Here is a 17,194-nt window from a genome sequence, read left to right on the forward strand (position 1 = left end):
TCTTTTTCACATATTAATATTTAAAAATTACAACAAAGAACAAAAACACAACCTACAGGAACCCTAATAGGCTATACCATGAACGCAGATCTTAAAGTGACAACACATTTTGTGCAACTATCTTTTAAACAGTGTATTCCACAATAGGTTATGCATGTCTTATTTGACAGGCTTATGGAAAGATAACAATAGTTATTCCTTTATTACCAAACAACGTGCGTCATGGTAAACGAAAGAGTCATGTGTTTTGTATTTAGTTAAAGATTGTTTGGTGTGATGCAGTCATGGAAAGTATGAGTCCCACCCACCTCATTAAATATTACGCTGCGCGTCTCACGCTCGAGCACAGAGGTACTGTGTACCTAGGAAGTGACGGCCTTCTGTATAAACTGTAAGTAACATACTATTTTACAGCATAATGCGGTCTGTTTAACGTTTATACTCATAAAATAGTTAAAACGATATTGAGTAAGCTGTAATGTGAGCGTTTATGCGGTTTCTGTTCTGTAATTCCTGCATACCACTGCGTTATTTTAAGCGTCTCGTAAAGCCTTCTTCGAGCTAACATTTTTAGAGTTCCGCCCATAATTTTGAGTATTAATAATCTTAGGTCTTTTATCTTCCCTTTGCATATTTGAGGTTCCAGTTAATTTAAGATTCTCCAGCAAAATCCAGTAAATTCTGTAGTGTAATGTTGTATGGACCGAAAACATGTTTTAATGTGTCAGAACATTTTGTCTTCAATACAGTTGCGATAGACAAGACTCGAACAGTTGAACTGGCACTGTTTTGTGGGATAGATCAAAATGGAAGTTTGGATATCTGGATAATCACATATTTTGTTGTTGTCTGAACAAACCTTAATAGTGCCATTTGTAATTTAGGCCTCAATGTAAATGTGTCTCTTAACGTAAGGGCACAGAATAGTGTTCAGATATGTTTGTTACTGAGTTGGTCTCTCGCAGGCATTCTCTATAAATATTTTGTAATAAAAGAGTAACAGTTTCCAACATTTCTAAATTATATATATATATATATATATATATATATATATATATATATATATATATATATATACACACACACACAACTCTCTCTATCGATTATAATCGAACAATTTACTTATAATTTTTTTTAATTATTTAAAACCTTTTTTGTGATGGAAATGCTCCATAGATGTTAATGGTTCTTCATGAAACATAAAGAACCCTGAGTGTTGCATTTTAAGCTTGCGTTTTAAAAACTAAATAGTACCATATTCATTTATTTACATACTTTATGATGTTTACTTTGCAGAGTCATTAAATTAATCAGATGTACAGTGTCAGTTACTTGTATTTTTTGTTTTAATTTTATGTAATATATTTTCAACACATATTTTAACTATTTCACAAAAATAATTGGTGGAATCTTGCCCTGTTGAAGACCCCTGCTGTAGAGAAAGTAAAACTCATTCAAAAAGAGATGGTATTGTGATAGATAGCGGTGTTTTGACATTGTGTCATTATATTATGTCATTAACATTCTTAAAAATTAGGCCAAACAAAAGCGTTTTTCTCTGCCCTAAACAATGCGTGCTTGTAAAGGCTTGACTGAAATCAACATAGTGCCCCTCATTTATGAAACGAACGTGTATGTACGTGATTACGTCAGGTTTTAACTTGTGTACGCAAGTTTTTGAGTTATGGTGAACTTGCATTCAGCAAAATAAATTTGTCCAGGAATTGTTTTTAGCTGCAAATTGGATTGTTGGCATATGAATGTTTCGTAAGATGACATAATGTGTCACAAGATAATTTCTGCACTCGTGTCTATGTTAGATGACAAATGAAGCCCATTGGGATCCATAAGTTTGAAAATCTTACCCGTGTGGGGATTGCATCATATGTTGAGGTGTGGTGCTTTTTATCAGCAAGGTAACAGGGTTCGTCTTTCTTCTACACACCTTCTGATGTGTTTTATGGCAGGTGCTAAGGTGTTATGACAAACCGCTCCCACACTGAATAAAGGTGATAAGACTATGAAAAGTGCATAACTTTCAAAAACATCAGTATTAGTTTCCATGACCACAAATAGAGCATATATAGGCCAAATATTATACTGGCCTATTTGTAAGTTAAAGTGTGTACATCTCTCTAAGTTTAAGGCAATGTGCCCAGGGCCAATGAGCAATATTATAAGCCCATTTTTCATATCTTATCCGCTCCTATCATGTTATCCATATAATTTATGCCCCATGCACTGTATGTGTAGTCCTGCAGACAGCATTGCCTTTCTTCGCTGCCTCAATAGTTAGCTATTTAGCATAGGCAAAAGAGCATGATACTGGTTTCTATAGAGCTTAGACAGGGAAGTGCCATATTTATTTTTTGACAGGAATGAAAACCAGGCTATGAAGAAGGATTGAAGTACAGTGAATTCAATAGATCCTATTGTTTAACAACACATACCTTACCGACATTGTCCAGCCGACGAAAAATCTTTCTGAAGAAAATTTAAGTGGGCAAAAACTCCAGAAAATAGCTTTGAAAGTTGTGGGTTACAAATATTACATAATCTAGGATCTTTCTACAGTTTGTGCCATTGTAAAGAACATAAGTCTATCACTTAGAGCCTTATTTGCATCAGTGTTAAAGTCAATATGGCGTCTAACCAGATTTAGGCCGATATAATTCAACAGTTGAGTTCTGGGAGTAAAAACTTTCTTCATAAGGAATGAAATTGATTTTGTACATTAACTTGGAAAACTTTAAAGTCAAGACAAGTTAAAGACAGACCCTCTCTGGGCTACACCATTTTTAATCAATGTCAGCCCGCATTATTTCGGCTTATTTTTAAAATAATCCTGTTTAACAGTGCGATTCCTGGTGAAAACTACATTACCCATGATGCTTTTCAGAAAATTACACCAAACAGAGTTGAAAAAAGCATTGTATTAGCCCTGTTCACTCCCATCAAGCACAGCATAATTGAGTCGATCTCTCTACTCTCACAAAAAACAAAAACAAACATATGTTTCAATCAGGAGATTGACCTCATTATTTTTGAGGTGGGCTGTCACTGCAATTATCTTTCTTTCCATGGTAAAACCGATTCTGATTGGTAGAGCTGTTCTCAGTATTATAGGTGGTGTATTATTTTATATTTTAAAAAAAAAATTTTTTAAATGTTCATTTAACAATCTCAGGGCTCTTGATATGTCGGTGTTGAAAGGTTAATACGTTATCACTGAAAACAATTTCCCTGTGGAAAATATGAATGGGAGTTTTACTTCCTGAACATGACTGTAGTTTTCTATAGCAGCACTTCAGCTGTAGTTTATGTAATGTGTTTCCATGGTTTGGACCACGGGAACTTCTCGTTGAGGCACAATGACTGCTGTTAATGTTCGGTAGGCTATTAAAATAAATATTGAGGGCTTGATTTGAGAGTATAGTCACTATTTTCCACTTAGGGTTTATGTTTTGGTGGATTTAAAAGGAAATGTTGAGCAGCCATGTCAGATTTTATTTTGTTGTTGTTGTTGTTTTTTTTACAAATAAATAAAAAGTTTATGTTTAAAAAAAGTGAAGAACACTTTAGCTAAATGAATAGGTTTTTTTTTTTTTTTTTTTTGATATTGGGGATATTTAAACTAAATGACCCATTATACCATTGATCAGCTCTACCAAACTTGGATGTCTTTTTTCCAGTAATAAACAAACACTTTTAAGTAGTTTTGATCTGTATCAATCTGTAACAATCAATCTGTATTGTGAAAAGCGCTATATAAATATATTAGACTAGACTTGATTTGACACATGTTGTAATTTCCATGCTAGTTGTTTGCACAATAAAGGGAAATGTTGCTCAGTTTTGCAGAACAACATCTCAAGCTTAACATCTCAAGTCGGGTGTTAAACACAGCAGAAGGTGTCAGTTATGATTATTGTCATCAATCTGACCTAAAAGGAAACCAGTGATGTTTTTCTATGATAGAACATGCTTGCAAAACTATTTAAACAAAAATAAGCCTATGACCTACTTTATTAAAACTGAATCAAAGCCAGCAATATCAGTAATCGGACCATTTACACAATCCTGGGGTGATTTTGATTTAAATTGGATGATATGATTTATCAAAAGCTTTGTATGCATTAGTATATATATTAGTAGACATATTTTTGTAGGCCAATCTGAACTTTGACATCACTATTTTCCCAGTTAAAAAAAGCCTACTTATAGGATTTTCCCATTGACTGTTGGGTTGTTGCAGAAAGTAAGCCCTATGACCAACATAGAGGTTTTGTGTACCAAGTTAACCTTAGCAACCTTTTATGAATGTTGAAACCTAAATACAGTCAAAAAAATTATGCCACGGTTGCACAACTGTGACATCACCACCAATAAGCTTATGACAACGTTTTCAGTCTTCATTTAAAATCTACAAGTTTGAGTTAAAATAGTTTGCAAGAGCATGGGTATAAACTTAACTAGCTGCAAAACAGTATATTAGTTTTCATCGTGATGTTTAAAGGGATAGATCACCCAAAAATGTATATTCTGTCATGAGTTACTCACTTTCATGTCATTCCAACCCTGTAAGATATTCGGAACTCAAATTTCATCTTTTTGATGAAATCTGAGAGCTTTCTGTCTATCCGTTGACAGCTACGTAAAGTCAATAAAGAGATCGTAAAACGAATCCATATGAATTAAGCGGTTAAGTCCAAATTTTCTAAAGAGATTCGATTGCTTTTTGGCTTTTATTCACATTTAAAAATTAAATCGTCAAAATGGTAGATGCGTAGCTGTCAATGGAGGGACAGAAAGCTCTCAGATTTCACCAAAAAGATCTTCATTTGTGCTATGAAGGTGAACTAAAGTCTTATGGGTTTATAATGAAATGAAGGTGAGTAAATTAATAATGACAGAAGTTTCATTCTTGGGTGAACTATCCCTTTAAAAATGATCACACTGAAAATCATCAACAGCATCTCCGCTTTATATATATTAGCATTTTTCAAGAAGCATAAAAGCTTCAAAAAATCAAGAATGAGGTATCTGATGTATTTTATGCCATCGAATGAAACATGCTTGTGCTAACTGCTTATTTCAGGCGTAAATTGACTTTGGAATGATGCATTTTTTTTAAGCAATTTATGCAATCTTTTTTTTTTTTTTAATTCTGATCTCCTATCTGAGCTTATGAAAATTTAATTTTCATGCAATTTTGGTAAAAGAAACCCATGCTTTTTTCAATTTCAGGTTAGACAATGAGCTATCCAGGCTATCCTCCCCAGACGGGCTATCCTCCTCAGGCCGGTGGATACCCACCTCAACCAGGGGCGTACCCTCCTGCTGCAGGGGGCTACCCCCCTCAACCTGGGATGTACCCCCCGCAGGCGGGTGGATACCCTCCCCAACCTGGTGCTTACCCGTCACAGCCAGGTGCCTATCCCGGCCAGCCAGGTGCCTATCCCGGCCAGCCAGGGCAGTTTGCTCCCCCAGCCTCAGGTGAGCAAAGTAAAACCAGGAAACTGCACTTATCTGGATGTTATCTATGTATAGATGATTTCCATATGCGTGCAGTGTGCACAATGCATTTCCTTACATCATATGCTCAAAGTGGTTTGTGTTTGAAATGTTGAGTTATGAAGTTTTTATGGACACTTTAGTCAGAAAGTCAGTGGATAAACCAACTTTGTTTAGTGGTGCTTTCATTGAACAGTGATGTTGACATTTTAATGTTGGATTTTTAGGTGAGGTGACTGGCTTCTAGCATTGTCTTGTACTGATGTGCATTCTTTTGAGAGTCCCAGAGATCTGTGGGTGGTTTTTGTGCCAGAGGCCACATGGATTATATTATTGAATGAACGCATTTGAATGTTTCACAACAAGTTCTTTTGGGAGGAAACCATGGACTTGTTGGGTAGTGTCTCGCACATTTTCCAGAATATGATTGGTTTAGCTATTTTTCCATACCAAAATATGCTTTGTTTGTTGTGTATACACCTTCCTATGTTTTGTTTACCAGTAGTATTCATTTATTCATCGGAATATTCTGAACTGTTCTACACTGCTCCAAATCTGATTTTATTTTCAGATCTGATCTTTAGCACTGTCAGATGAAAACCCTAACCCTTCAGTAGTAGTTTTAGCATCAACACGATGCCATGACACTTTCTCATTCAGAAACTGACAGTGGCTGTCACCCGTCAGTGTGTACATTTAGCCTCTGCTCATGTCTGTCATGGTCTCGCTGTGGTGCTTTAAGGGATACTCCACTTTTTTTGGAAATAGGCTCATTTTACAACTCCCTCAGAGTTAAACAGTTGAGTTTTACCGTTTTCAAATCCATTCAGATGATTTTCTGATATTTGGAAGAATATCAGTAACCAGACAGTTTCTGGTCCCATTGTCTTCCGTAGTATATACAGTATGTTACTATGGAAGTCAATGGGACCAGAAACTGTTTGGTTACTGATATTCTTCTAAATATCAAAAAATCATCTGAATGGATTCAAAAATGGTAAAACTCAAGTGTTTTACTTTGGGGGAGTAAAATGAGCCTATTTCCAAAAAAAAGTGGAGTATCCCTTTAACTCCTAGGCACATGAGAGAACATAAACGCTAGCAGTAATTGCACACGTTCATGTAGTGTATTGAAAACAGATGATTCGTTCATTATTTAAGGTGAACTTAAATAAAACATGAATCTAGTCACATGCATTGAATATAAAATTAAAAGTGAAACAGATTGCTAGTTTTTGTATTTTGTTTTATCTGGTGTTATATCTGACTGTTCACACTGAACAAAACTTTGTAAAAAATAATTAATTGAGCGAGGATGCATTGAATTAATCAAAAGTAACAGTAAATACTTTTGTAATGTTACAAAAAATTTCCATTTCATATAAATGCTGTTCTTTTGAACTGTTCTGTAATAAAAAATGCTTCTTGAGCACCAATCAGCATATTAGAATGATTTCTGAAGAATCATGTGACACTGTAGACTGGAGTAATGATCACAGGAATAAATCACATTTCCAAATATTAAAAAGGAAAATATTCATTTAAATTGGCATTATATTTCACAATATTACAGTTTTACTCTGTTTTTGATCAAATAAATGCACCCTTGGTGAAGGTAATTTCAATTTGCAATATAGTAATTTATTAAATTAATCATAAAAAGCATTATTCCATGTCAACTAACCAAATATACAAATTAAATTTTATATTTAAAAGTAGATGTAGCAGAAATAGCTTAATTATGCATCAGTGCGGTGTTACCTACTTCTTATTTCCATAACAAAACCTGCTGCTCTGGATTCATCAGTGTTCCTGTTTTGTCACATCACATCAAAACGGGTTCAGAACTAAAAAGGATTTGAAAAAAAAAAATATAGTTACAAGATGATGCGGGGCCCTCAGGGTACTCACAGAATAAAGATCAAAAGTTGATGTCTAGATTATTCTTAGCCTGACATGAGATACACAATGTTTTCGGATTTCCCTACAAACTGTATTTTGATGTCAGCGTGACTTCATGTTCACAGCCCATTTTATTTGAGATGCATGACATGAATTTTTGGGATTGTGAAAAATAGGCTGGAATGTCTAAGAGAAATTATATAGCAGAATGGAGTCAGGTGATTGGAGGATTGGACGTGCTTTGAAAAGTAAGACCGATCTTAGACATCAGTCGGAAAGAAAATTCATTTAAAAGGCAGTCCAAGTTTTTTTTATTTGGTGGAATAACATGCACCAGAGAACCATGCACAATAAGATCAGGAACATATTTAAAAATTAAAAGTAAATGTGGTCAGTTTTGATGTCACGTTAACTGTGAAGTGCATTGATATTGTTCAGTTATAATTTGTGTGGGGTTTTAGGTTTTTGTTTATGTTCTTGCAGGAGGTTGGGGTGCTCCTATTGGCCTGGATAATTTGCCGAATCCCGGATTCAATGCATCAAACATCCAAGGAATGGTAAGTTCTACAATGAAACAATGATGTAATGCATACACAGAAATGACATTGGTCTCCATTCTGAACAGATGCAGGTAATTTGATTCCAGTCAGCATGAAATCCACAGCCTTGGCTGAAATTGCATCAAATCCTTTCTTTATCAGCTCTTTACAAAACTGTGCTCTTGTGACCATGACATTGATCTTTTATAATTTATCTGTCATCCAAATGTGCTTTGACCAACAAATTTGACCCTATTCAATTTACTGATGCACAAGCTTCTTTACAGTTTGCTCCGTAATCAAATTTACTCAACAGAGGAATTGTGAACAAGTGTGGATCCATTTACCTATTGCAGCAAGGGCAATTATTCACCCAAAACTATGAGAACAAAGAGCCATGTAATTAAGTAATATCATTAAGAATGGAAATTGTTGGATTTTCTTTCTCTGGCGCGGAGGGTTACTTAATTGTGTTTGACGTTAATCCTTGTGAAAAGCAAGTACACTATGCATGCTTTTAAAAAATAGTACTTAATAGAGAACTAATATACTTTAAAAGAATATACTTAAGTGCAAACTGAATATAATGTTTTGGGGCTTATTTTCATGTTAATTGCAATTAAAGGAAAATACATTATTGTTTAAATTTATATTAAATTCAGCTTTGATCACAGGAATAAATCACATTTCAAAATATATTCTGATTTAAATTATTCATTCAAATTGGAATTATATTTCCCAATTTTACAGTTTTCTGTATTTTTGATCAAATAAATGCAGCCTTGGTGAGCATAAGAGACTTCTTAAAGTCTTACTGACCCCAAACGTATTTTAGTGTATTTGTTTATTTATTGCACTGATGAATATACTGACAACCTTTATGGTAAACTAAAATATACTTTAATATAATTTCTATTGAAAATTGTATGTATTTAACTTTATTTGTAATTGCACATTGATGCAGGTGCAATTTAGTATATTTAATACATTAACTTTAAATGCAACATCGAACAACACACTACAGTAAAATGATAATCATTTACTTTACCTCAATGTTAGTCAACAACACAACATAAAAGTGTACATTTGTAAAGAGTGGCGAGATTGTTAAAACAATTATTTAATCAGATTTACTTTAGAGTAAAGCTTTTAATTTGATATGTGTTTAGATAGTGTCCCCTTTTTAGTGGCCTTTTATTTAATTACTATTACTTTATCTGCAAATACAGTTTAAATATTATATATATATATATATATATATACATACTTTTAATATTTGAAGTACACTACAAGTGCATATTTAATACAATTAAGCACACTTCATTTTCACAAGGGAATGTTTATAAATTCATACAAGTACATATCACAAAAAGGAATTTCCTGTAATAATTTAAAATGTATGCTGCCCTTGGATGTAGTTCAACCTCTGGTACATAAAAGTGCCTAAAAGTTGAAGAAACACAAATATTCTGGCAATCGGCTACCTACCTTGCTTTCTAGATTTTGGTCCGAGTGTCAGCCATTTAAATACAGACACACACATTGGTTAACCACTGCTTTTGATATAATTATTTTTTGTAGTGAGGTGCTTTAGCTGGACTAAAAGAACTGGTTTGATAACTCCTCTGTAGTACTTCTGCATTTAGGGTCACAGCAAGGGAAAATTTGTGAATGTGGAAGTTCCTCCATTATTTAAATGTTACAAAACAGTGTCTCTGTGACAGCCATGTGCAATATGAGTGGCTAAAGTCAACAGAAACGTTTCAGTGCAAAGCCACCCTCTGCAAACAAACCTTTCCATGAATGCACACTTGTTCAACATCCTCCTTATCTCCCTGTCCTGGCCTTAATCATCTCTTTGTCCGTCAGTATTGTCATTTCAAGGCTGTATATGTTTAATTTCCCGAAACTTCTGCTTTACTGTCCTAACTGTCATGCTTGCTTTTTCCTTTGTGCTTTTTTCGCCCCCCTCAAATGTTTCCATCGCAGGCGAATCAGTTCGCTGCCAGTGGTGGATTTACCCCAAATCCATCCATGTTCTCTCAAGTGCCTGGTGGCTATCCTGCCCCTCAACCTGGGGGCCCACCAGCCCCCTCCCCTAACCAGCCCTATGGCCTGTACCCTCAGCCAGGAGGAGGTATGCCCCAAGGTCCAGGAATGGGATACCCTGGTGGGCCAGCCCCTGGTCAGCAGATGCCGGGCTACCCAAGCGCCCCAGCACCCAATCCTTCCGTGCCTAGCTATCCTAAAGCACCCTCACCCAACCCGTCCATGCCCGGATACGGTGGAGGTTATGGAGGAGGTGCTCCTGTTGTTCCAGCCATCAATGTACAGTAAATGAATTTTACAGATTTTTATTATTGCATTATATATTTCTGTCCTAACTTTCCTGTTGTTTTCTTTTATTTGTAGCGTGGATTCAGAGGGAGCATCCAAGACTTCCCTGGAGCTGATCCGCTAAAAGACGCAGACGTCCTCAGGAAGGCCATGAAGGGCTTCGGTGGGTTATTTTTCATGTCCATTTTCCACTTAAGGCTTTTATACTCTCAGGGAAGTTCTTGTTTTTGCTTACGGATGAAAAGAAGTTTGAAATAATATTGAGAATTGGCATACTGTTAGCTGACATGCTTTCGCTTGAAGAATTATCCTTTAGGTATAAGTAGGCCTTTACTCTATCTTTAGTAAAGAGTAAAGTAGGCCTTTACTCTATCTTTTGGTAATCAGCGTCACTCAATTACCCTCGGAGGTCTTTTTTTATGTCCATCTATTATTAATCTTGTTAAGTTTGACCGCTTTGTGATGCAGATGGCGGATGTTCAAATGCTGAGAGCTTTATTTTAGAATGACATGGAATACAATAGGAGCTTTCCCTAAAATTATGACTCATCTGTTTAGTAAATGCTGCTAATACACAAGCACATGTTTCAACAGGCACTGATGAACAAGCCATCATTAATTTGCTTGGAAGTCGCTCCAACAAACAGCGTGTACCTCTCTTGGTGTCATACAAGACTGCCTATGGAAAGGTAATGTAGAGCATTGGCGATTTTTCGATATTTGCTGTTCAGCAGATGGAGCGGCAGTCCCTCTAGAGCTTTGGTTTATTTTAAACAGCTAGTCATCTTTCTTAACAGCTGTGAATCATGAGTTGCGACTTGCTATTATATAATAAGAGGCATGTGGTATTAGTGGGAGGGACTTTTCTCATTCTAGAGAGCATTTGATTGGACAAATATGTTTAAATGCTCTTGAGTACAAGATGAGACATCAGTATTTTTGGTCAGTTTTCCCAAAGGACGAGGACTTAAGATAAATATGCTAAAATTATTTTGTCAACACTAGCATATATATCATCAAAACCTCAATGCAAACAACAAAGCCCATATTTTGTTATGGGCTCTTTAAGAAAAGCAAAATTGTGCATTTATGTAACCCATTGTTTACAGGACTTGGTCAAGGACCTGAAGTCTGAGCTTTCAGGGAACTTTGAGAGAGTGGTGCTGGCCATGTTGAAGACTCCAGCTCAATTAGATGCAAGTGAGCTCAAAGAGGCAATCAAGGTTTGTGAAAGTACTTTATTAACATTTAGATTTTTACATTTTATTCATTTAGCTGACGCTTTTATCCAAAGCAACTTACAATTGCTATATATGTCAGAGGTCGCATGCCTCTGGAGCAACTAGGGGTTAAGTGTCTTGCACAGGGACACATTGGTGTCTTACAGTGGATTCGAACCTGGGTTTCTCACACCAAAGGAATAACAAACAGACCTTTTACCAATTTTAAAACTAGATTTGATCAAGTGGTCTACACCAGATGCCGTATGGGTCATACAAGTTTGACCCATGCTTTTTTGCTTAAAGGTGAAGACCCAACTTTATGTATGTTTTGTAAAATTCCTTTATCTGTCAAACATTTTTTATTAGATTGTCCTGGACTTAACGCAAGTAGAAGGCTCTTTTATGAAGTTACTTCTTTGAAGGACATATTTAATGAGATTATGCCTGAAAAGGTTCTGGATTTTTTATCATATGTTAATTTAAAAAAATGTATTGTATAATATGACTTCTTGTTTATATTTGTTTTGTTTTTGTTGTATTTATATGATGTTTGTATTTTTGTAAATGAATTTTTGCCATGAAAATAGCTCTGACTGCTGACATGGCATGAAATAAAATAAAATAACCTGAACCTCACACCAAAGGCATGTGTCTTATCCACTGCGATTGGAGTAATGCATCACAGGAATAAATTACATTTTGTAATATATTCAAATAGAAAACGGTTATTTTAAGTTCTAATAATATTTTACTGTTTTTACTGTGTTTTGTTAATTTAAATGCAGCCTTGGTGAGCATAAAAGTCATAATCATTTAGCCATTGAACCATAGGTTAATATGTATCACCTCTCTGGGCCTTAAAGGAACAGTTTACCAAACACAAAAGCAGAATTTCTATTGAATGAACACGCATCTACAACAGCTTACATTTTATGTGAACTGTTCCTTTAAAAAAGATTTGATTAGATGTTTTGATATGTCATTAATCCAAAGTAATCTGCTCATTGTTTCACAGGGAGCAGGGACAGATGAAGCCTGTCTGATTGAAATCTTGGCCTCTCGCTCTAATGCAGAGATCCGAGAAATCAATCAAATCTTCAAAGCTGGTACGTACTTGACTCGTATCACTTAATTCCTTCCCTCTGCAATTACAGATTTGATTACTTCCCAATCAAGGATATATTACATGTCATACGTATTTTAATTTAAAGCTTGACAGTAAAGCGTGCCGAGTTGTGATAGATAACACTCGATGTTCCTGTTTTAGAGAATAAGAAAACACTGGAGGATGCCATAAGTAGTGACACGTCTGGACACTTCCGCAGACTTCTGGTCTCTCTTGCCCAGGTACACAGATGCTGTGCTTTTGTTTTAGAAAAGTGACCAAGTATGGTAACCCGTCCTCTGCATTTAACCCATCCAAGTTAGTGCACATGAATTTAATAATGAAACAATGTCAAATCAGTGTTTCTTCCTATTATTATCTTAAAGGGTAATCGTGATGAGAGAGAGAATGTGGACGTATCATTAGCCAAACAGGATGCTCAGGTAATTATTGAAATATTTAATATATATATATATATATATTAATGTCTCAGTCATTGAAGAGTGCCTACTATACTTTGTGTTCTGCTGCAGACCCTGTATCAAGCAGGGGAAAATAAACTCGGCACAGATGAGTCCAAGTTCAATGCCATCCTGTGTGCTCGGAGCAAGGCTCACCTCAGAGCAGGTATGGCATGACCCCTTTGACTGGAATAGTAGTCTTGTTTCATGAAGTTAAAGTCTTTTTAAGTAGGGCTGTTTACTCTGTGCCGCCCACAGATTGCTTTCTTTCTAGGTAATTGGTACTGCTCATCTCTATTTGAATTGGGAAAGACCAAAATCTCCAAACCTGTTTGTCAAGATTACTGCACTGTAACACATATTGAACATATTGATGTATTATACTTTACTGCTGCTAATCCGGCTTGAGAACATTAGTTTAGCTTAAAGTATATAGCTTGAAGTATATCTGGGCATTAAAAGTGCGAAGAACTTCCAAATTCTGCCACAGTTTCAGTTCGGATCTGGCCTTGCAGTCAACCAACTCTTGCCAAGGCTGTAGTTGTGTCATTATGAGAATTATGACTCATGACTGGACATGTTTTCCAGTGGAAACACTTGACTACGCCTCTAAATCAACCTTACTATGCCATTCCCTGTTTTTCCATACGACAGTCGATAGTTGTCTGCTGTCTAGTTACATGAGATGTGCAATACTGGACATACATTTATCTAATTAACATCATTTTTTTTTTGCATTTTGTTTTTTAACTTTTATTATAAGTCTCTTGTGCTGCATTTATTTAATCCAAAGTACAATCAAAAACAGTAATATTGTAAAATATTCGTACAATTTAAAGAAACTGTTTTCTATTTTGATACATTTTTTAAAAGTAATTTATTTCTGTGATGGCAAATTAATTTTCTGAATTTTCAGCATCGATGTCACATGAACCTCCAGAAATCATTCTAATATGATTTGGTGCTGAAGAAACATTTTTTATTATCAATCAGAATTAGACTGTTAGAAATCATTTGTAACATTATAAATGTTGTTATACTTTTGTCTGAATAAAAGTACCGATTATTTTTAAACCAAAAGGAAAACATACTGATCCCAACAGCAGTGTATATTGCACAATATTTATTAAATAGGAAGCTAGTAATGCAATCATCCAGAAGGGACAGTTTAATGAACAATATGTTGGTGTTGCTTTGTAATTAAAAATATTGATTGTGTTTTAAACTTCATTACTGTGCTCTCCCATGCTCATTAAAGACTGTTTGTTTGTGATCTCCGTTTGCAGAAATATTAATTGTATTAAGTCATTATGTGTGTTTCTGTTGACAGTGTTTAATGAGTACCAGCACATGTGTGGCAGAGACATCGAGAAGAGTATCGATAGGGAGATGTCTGGAGACCTGGAGAGTGGCATGCTGGCTGTCGGTGAGCTTTCTGATCTGATCTCAAATCGTTTGAGGAAATCTTCTCATTAAACCCTCATAATTGTATTTTTTAACTTACTCTCCATCCTGCTGGCCCGTTTAACAGTAAAGCTGTTATAGGGTAAATATGTGGTAATATGTTTTTAATCACACAACGTGATTCATAAACCATAAGTGTGCCATAACACATAAAGTAGCTGACATATGTGCTTGCGGTGTCATAGTGCATGTTCATAAAGAGGTGTGATTAGTGTGTCTTTTCAGTTTGCTGTTCTGAATAGTCAGGTTTTCTCCTTTAAATGACTTTCACTTTCAGATTAATGTCTTGGTCTGTCTTCATTTTGTTTTATTTTTCCATTTTAAGATTGTCTTGCTTGCTGTGTTGTACATGTATTAATAGCTGCAGGGTGATTTGCATATGGTGAGTCTAAATCTGTTTTTCTGTATGCAGTGAAATGCGTCAAGAACACACCGGCCTACTTTGCTGAGAGACTCTACAAGGCCATGAAGGTGAGACTCATTCTTCTCTGTGTGGTTTAGCTGTATTGTCTACTATTAGTGTAAAGGGAAGACTAATCATGAATAATTGCAACAAAGCCATGGTTTAGAAGTCATTTTGTTTGAAGTCAAACTGTGTTAAACGCTTTCATTGTCTTTGACGGAATTTTCCAGCAATCAGTGTTTTCACTGTTATATGGTGGGTGGCGCTATAACACATCTTCTGATACAAAATCTCCTGATTAAAAAACACAGGCAAAAAAACGAAGCAGAAACACGAGATAAAAGCATTGGTTATGCATGTTGCAGTCTTTGACAAAAACGTGATTTTCTCAGCTTTTTGTTTAAAATGTTGCTTTCACCCACATTGTGAAGCAGAGGCTCTGTTCTTTCTTTTTATATATTGCATGTTCAGATATTCATATAACAAAATAATTTGGGGGCCATGAAAATTAAAATGATCAAAAATGCTGGCGGTGGCTGGCAGCTTTTAAAAACAACATTGGTGAGGAAGGAGTTAAAGTACACAGAGTGCCCCTAGTTTGTATGCCAGAAGAATCTTATAATTATAGTAGGAAAAAATATTTTTAATACTAATGTATTGTATAGGGTGATTGATTTATTTATTTATTTTAGATTGCAATACATTCTTTTTGAAGTAATAAACAGAAATAAAAAGTATAGAATTATGCAATAATAATATAAAATTGTGTGTGTATATATATATATATATTTTTATTTTATTTTTTTATTTTTATTATTTTGACATTTTTATACGTTCATATTTATTAAAAAATATTTATGCATTTATTTGATAATTATTATTATTATAATTTTTTTTTAATGCACGATGCAGGTTGAAGTATTGAACACAGTTCTCAACTTTCAACTCATTTCCAGGCTTGTAAAATTCATGGAAATTTTGATAATGAATTTTTCTATGCCAAGGTCTGAAATATTTAGAGCAATATATATAAATTATTGTCTTGTCCAGTAGTTACAAATGACTGGAACAGGTCAAAAAGAGTGTGACACCTGATAATATTTGTATTTAAGTTGGACTGCAAACATTTTATATTATAATATATAATGTAATTATAACAACTGTAATATTATTAATATTCACCATAATGTTAAAGGTTTGCTCAGTACTGAAATAATTTGTGGGGGAACACTGGTCATAACTAGGCGGTACGTAAAGGTTGAAGTCGCCTAAGAGTTTCGAGAGTGTTTCAGATCAAAGCACGCTCAAAAACTAAAAAAAGTTGCTGTTTTGGTTGCACAGGGAGCGGGAACCAAGGATCGCACTCTGACTCGCATCATGGTGACCCGCTCCGAGGTGGACATGCTGGACATTCGTCAGGAATACGCAAAGATGTATGGGAAATCTCTATACACAGCCATATCTGTAAGTGCCTTTGTTACCACCCCTCAAACTATAATTTACAATTTTTGAGAAATAAAAATGGCAGATCCATAATAATATTTGTAATCAAACTAATGTGCATTTATAGGGAGACACCTCAGGGGACTATAAGAAACTACTGCTGAAGCTCTGTGGTGGAAGCGATTAGAGGCTACAGATGATCAGCCACACTCAGAGGACATGAAGCCACGCCACATTTTATACACATCTTATGCCTTACTCTGTTTTGCGCTCTATTGCATACTTGCATGTTTTACTGTACTCAATAGTCAGGCACTTGTGCATACAGTATATGCTGCATGTTACATTTCATGCTTTTTCGTGCTATATCTTTATTTTTAAAAGTAGTGAACTATATATCTTTGTGCCTTCTATGCTGAAAGCAGTGGCTTAGCAAATTATTGTTTATATCTGAAAGAGTGCATGTGTTTTGGATGCATATGTTTCCTCGAAGTATGCTTCGTTTGCAAGAAAATTCTGGATTAAGTATTGTGCACACATCAGAAAGCCAAAATATTTTTTTACACATTTATGTATTTTAAGTAATACATAATATACTGGGGGAAAAGTGCTATAAATGTAAGTTTTCGTCATCATGTTCAACATAATTATATGAGCATTTTATAGTAAAGAAATTTATATTTACTGGATCATATGCATAATTAAATCTGTTGTGTTTTTTTTAATCTATAAACTTTTTTGTTGTTGTAGCGATTGTGATTGCCAACCACCTCACTATTGAGTCAAAAAAAGAGATAATGATG

General features: G+C 35.0%; 1 protein-coding gene across 2 annotated transcripts; it reads left to right on the forward strand.

The window, feature by feature from the left end:
- Nucleotides 1-238: 238 nt before the first annotated feature.
- On the forward strand, nucleotides 239-17,194 carry anxa11a (annexin A11a). Of its 2 annotated transcripts, none has more exons than XM_039672227.2 (15): nucleotides 239-391; nucleotides 5,248-5,496; nucleotides 7,900-7,973; nucleotides 9,945-10,283; nucleotides 10,368-10,455; nucleotides 10,887-10,981; nucleotides 11,402-11,515; nucleotides 12,531-12,621; nucleotides 12,783-12,862; nucleotides 13,007-13,063; nucleotides 13,154-13,247; nucleotides 14,412-14,507; nucleotides 14,958-15,016; nucleotides 16,290-16,412; nucleotides 16,519-17,194. In XM_039672227.2, exons 2-15 carry the CDS (start codon nucleotides 5,256-5,258, stop codon nucleotides 16,576-16,578), a joined length of 1,611 nt encoding a protein of 536 aa, XP_039528161.2. In that variant the 5' UTR covers nucleotides 239-391; nucleotides 5,248-5,255; the 3' UTR covers nucleotides 16,579-17,194. The 2 variants fall into 2 exon arrangements, with proteins under 2 accessions (XP_039528161.2, XP_039528162.2); XM_039672228.2 differs by having other exon boundaries at nucleotides 10,083-10,283.

The sequence above is a fragment of the Pimephales promelas genome, chromosome 11 (genome assembly GCF_988280905.1).
Source record: "Pimephales promelas chromosome 11, fPimPro1.hap1.1, whole genome shotgun sequence".
In the NCBI taxonomy this organism is placed as follows: Eukaryota; Metazoa; Chordata; class Actinopteri; order Cypriniformes; family Leuciscidae; genus Pimephales; species Pimephales promelas.

Bases quoted from the DNA above. Each gene is read 5' to 3' on its own strand.
- anxa11a (XM_039672227.2), top strand. From the start codon at position 5,256: ATGAGCTATCCAGGCTATCCTCCCCAGACGGGCTATCCTCCTCAGGCC. The intron at 12,863-13,006 runs GTACACAGATGC...ATTATCTTAAAG, and splicing joins TTCTGGTCTCTCTTGCCCAG to GGTAATCGTGATGAGAGAGA. The intron at 15,017-16,289 runs GTGAGACTCATT...TTGGTTGCACAG, and splicing joins GACTCTACAAGGCCATGAAG to GGAGCGGGAACCAAGGATCG.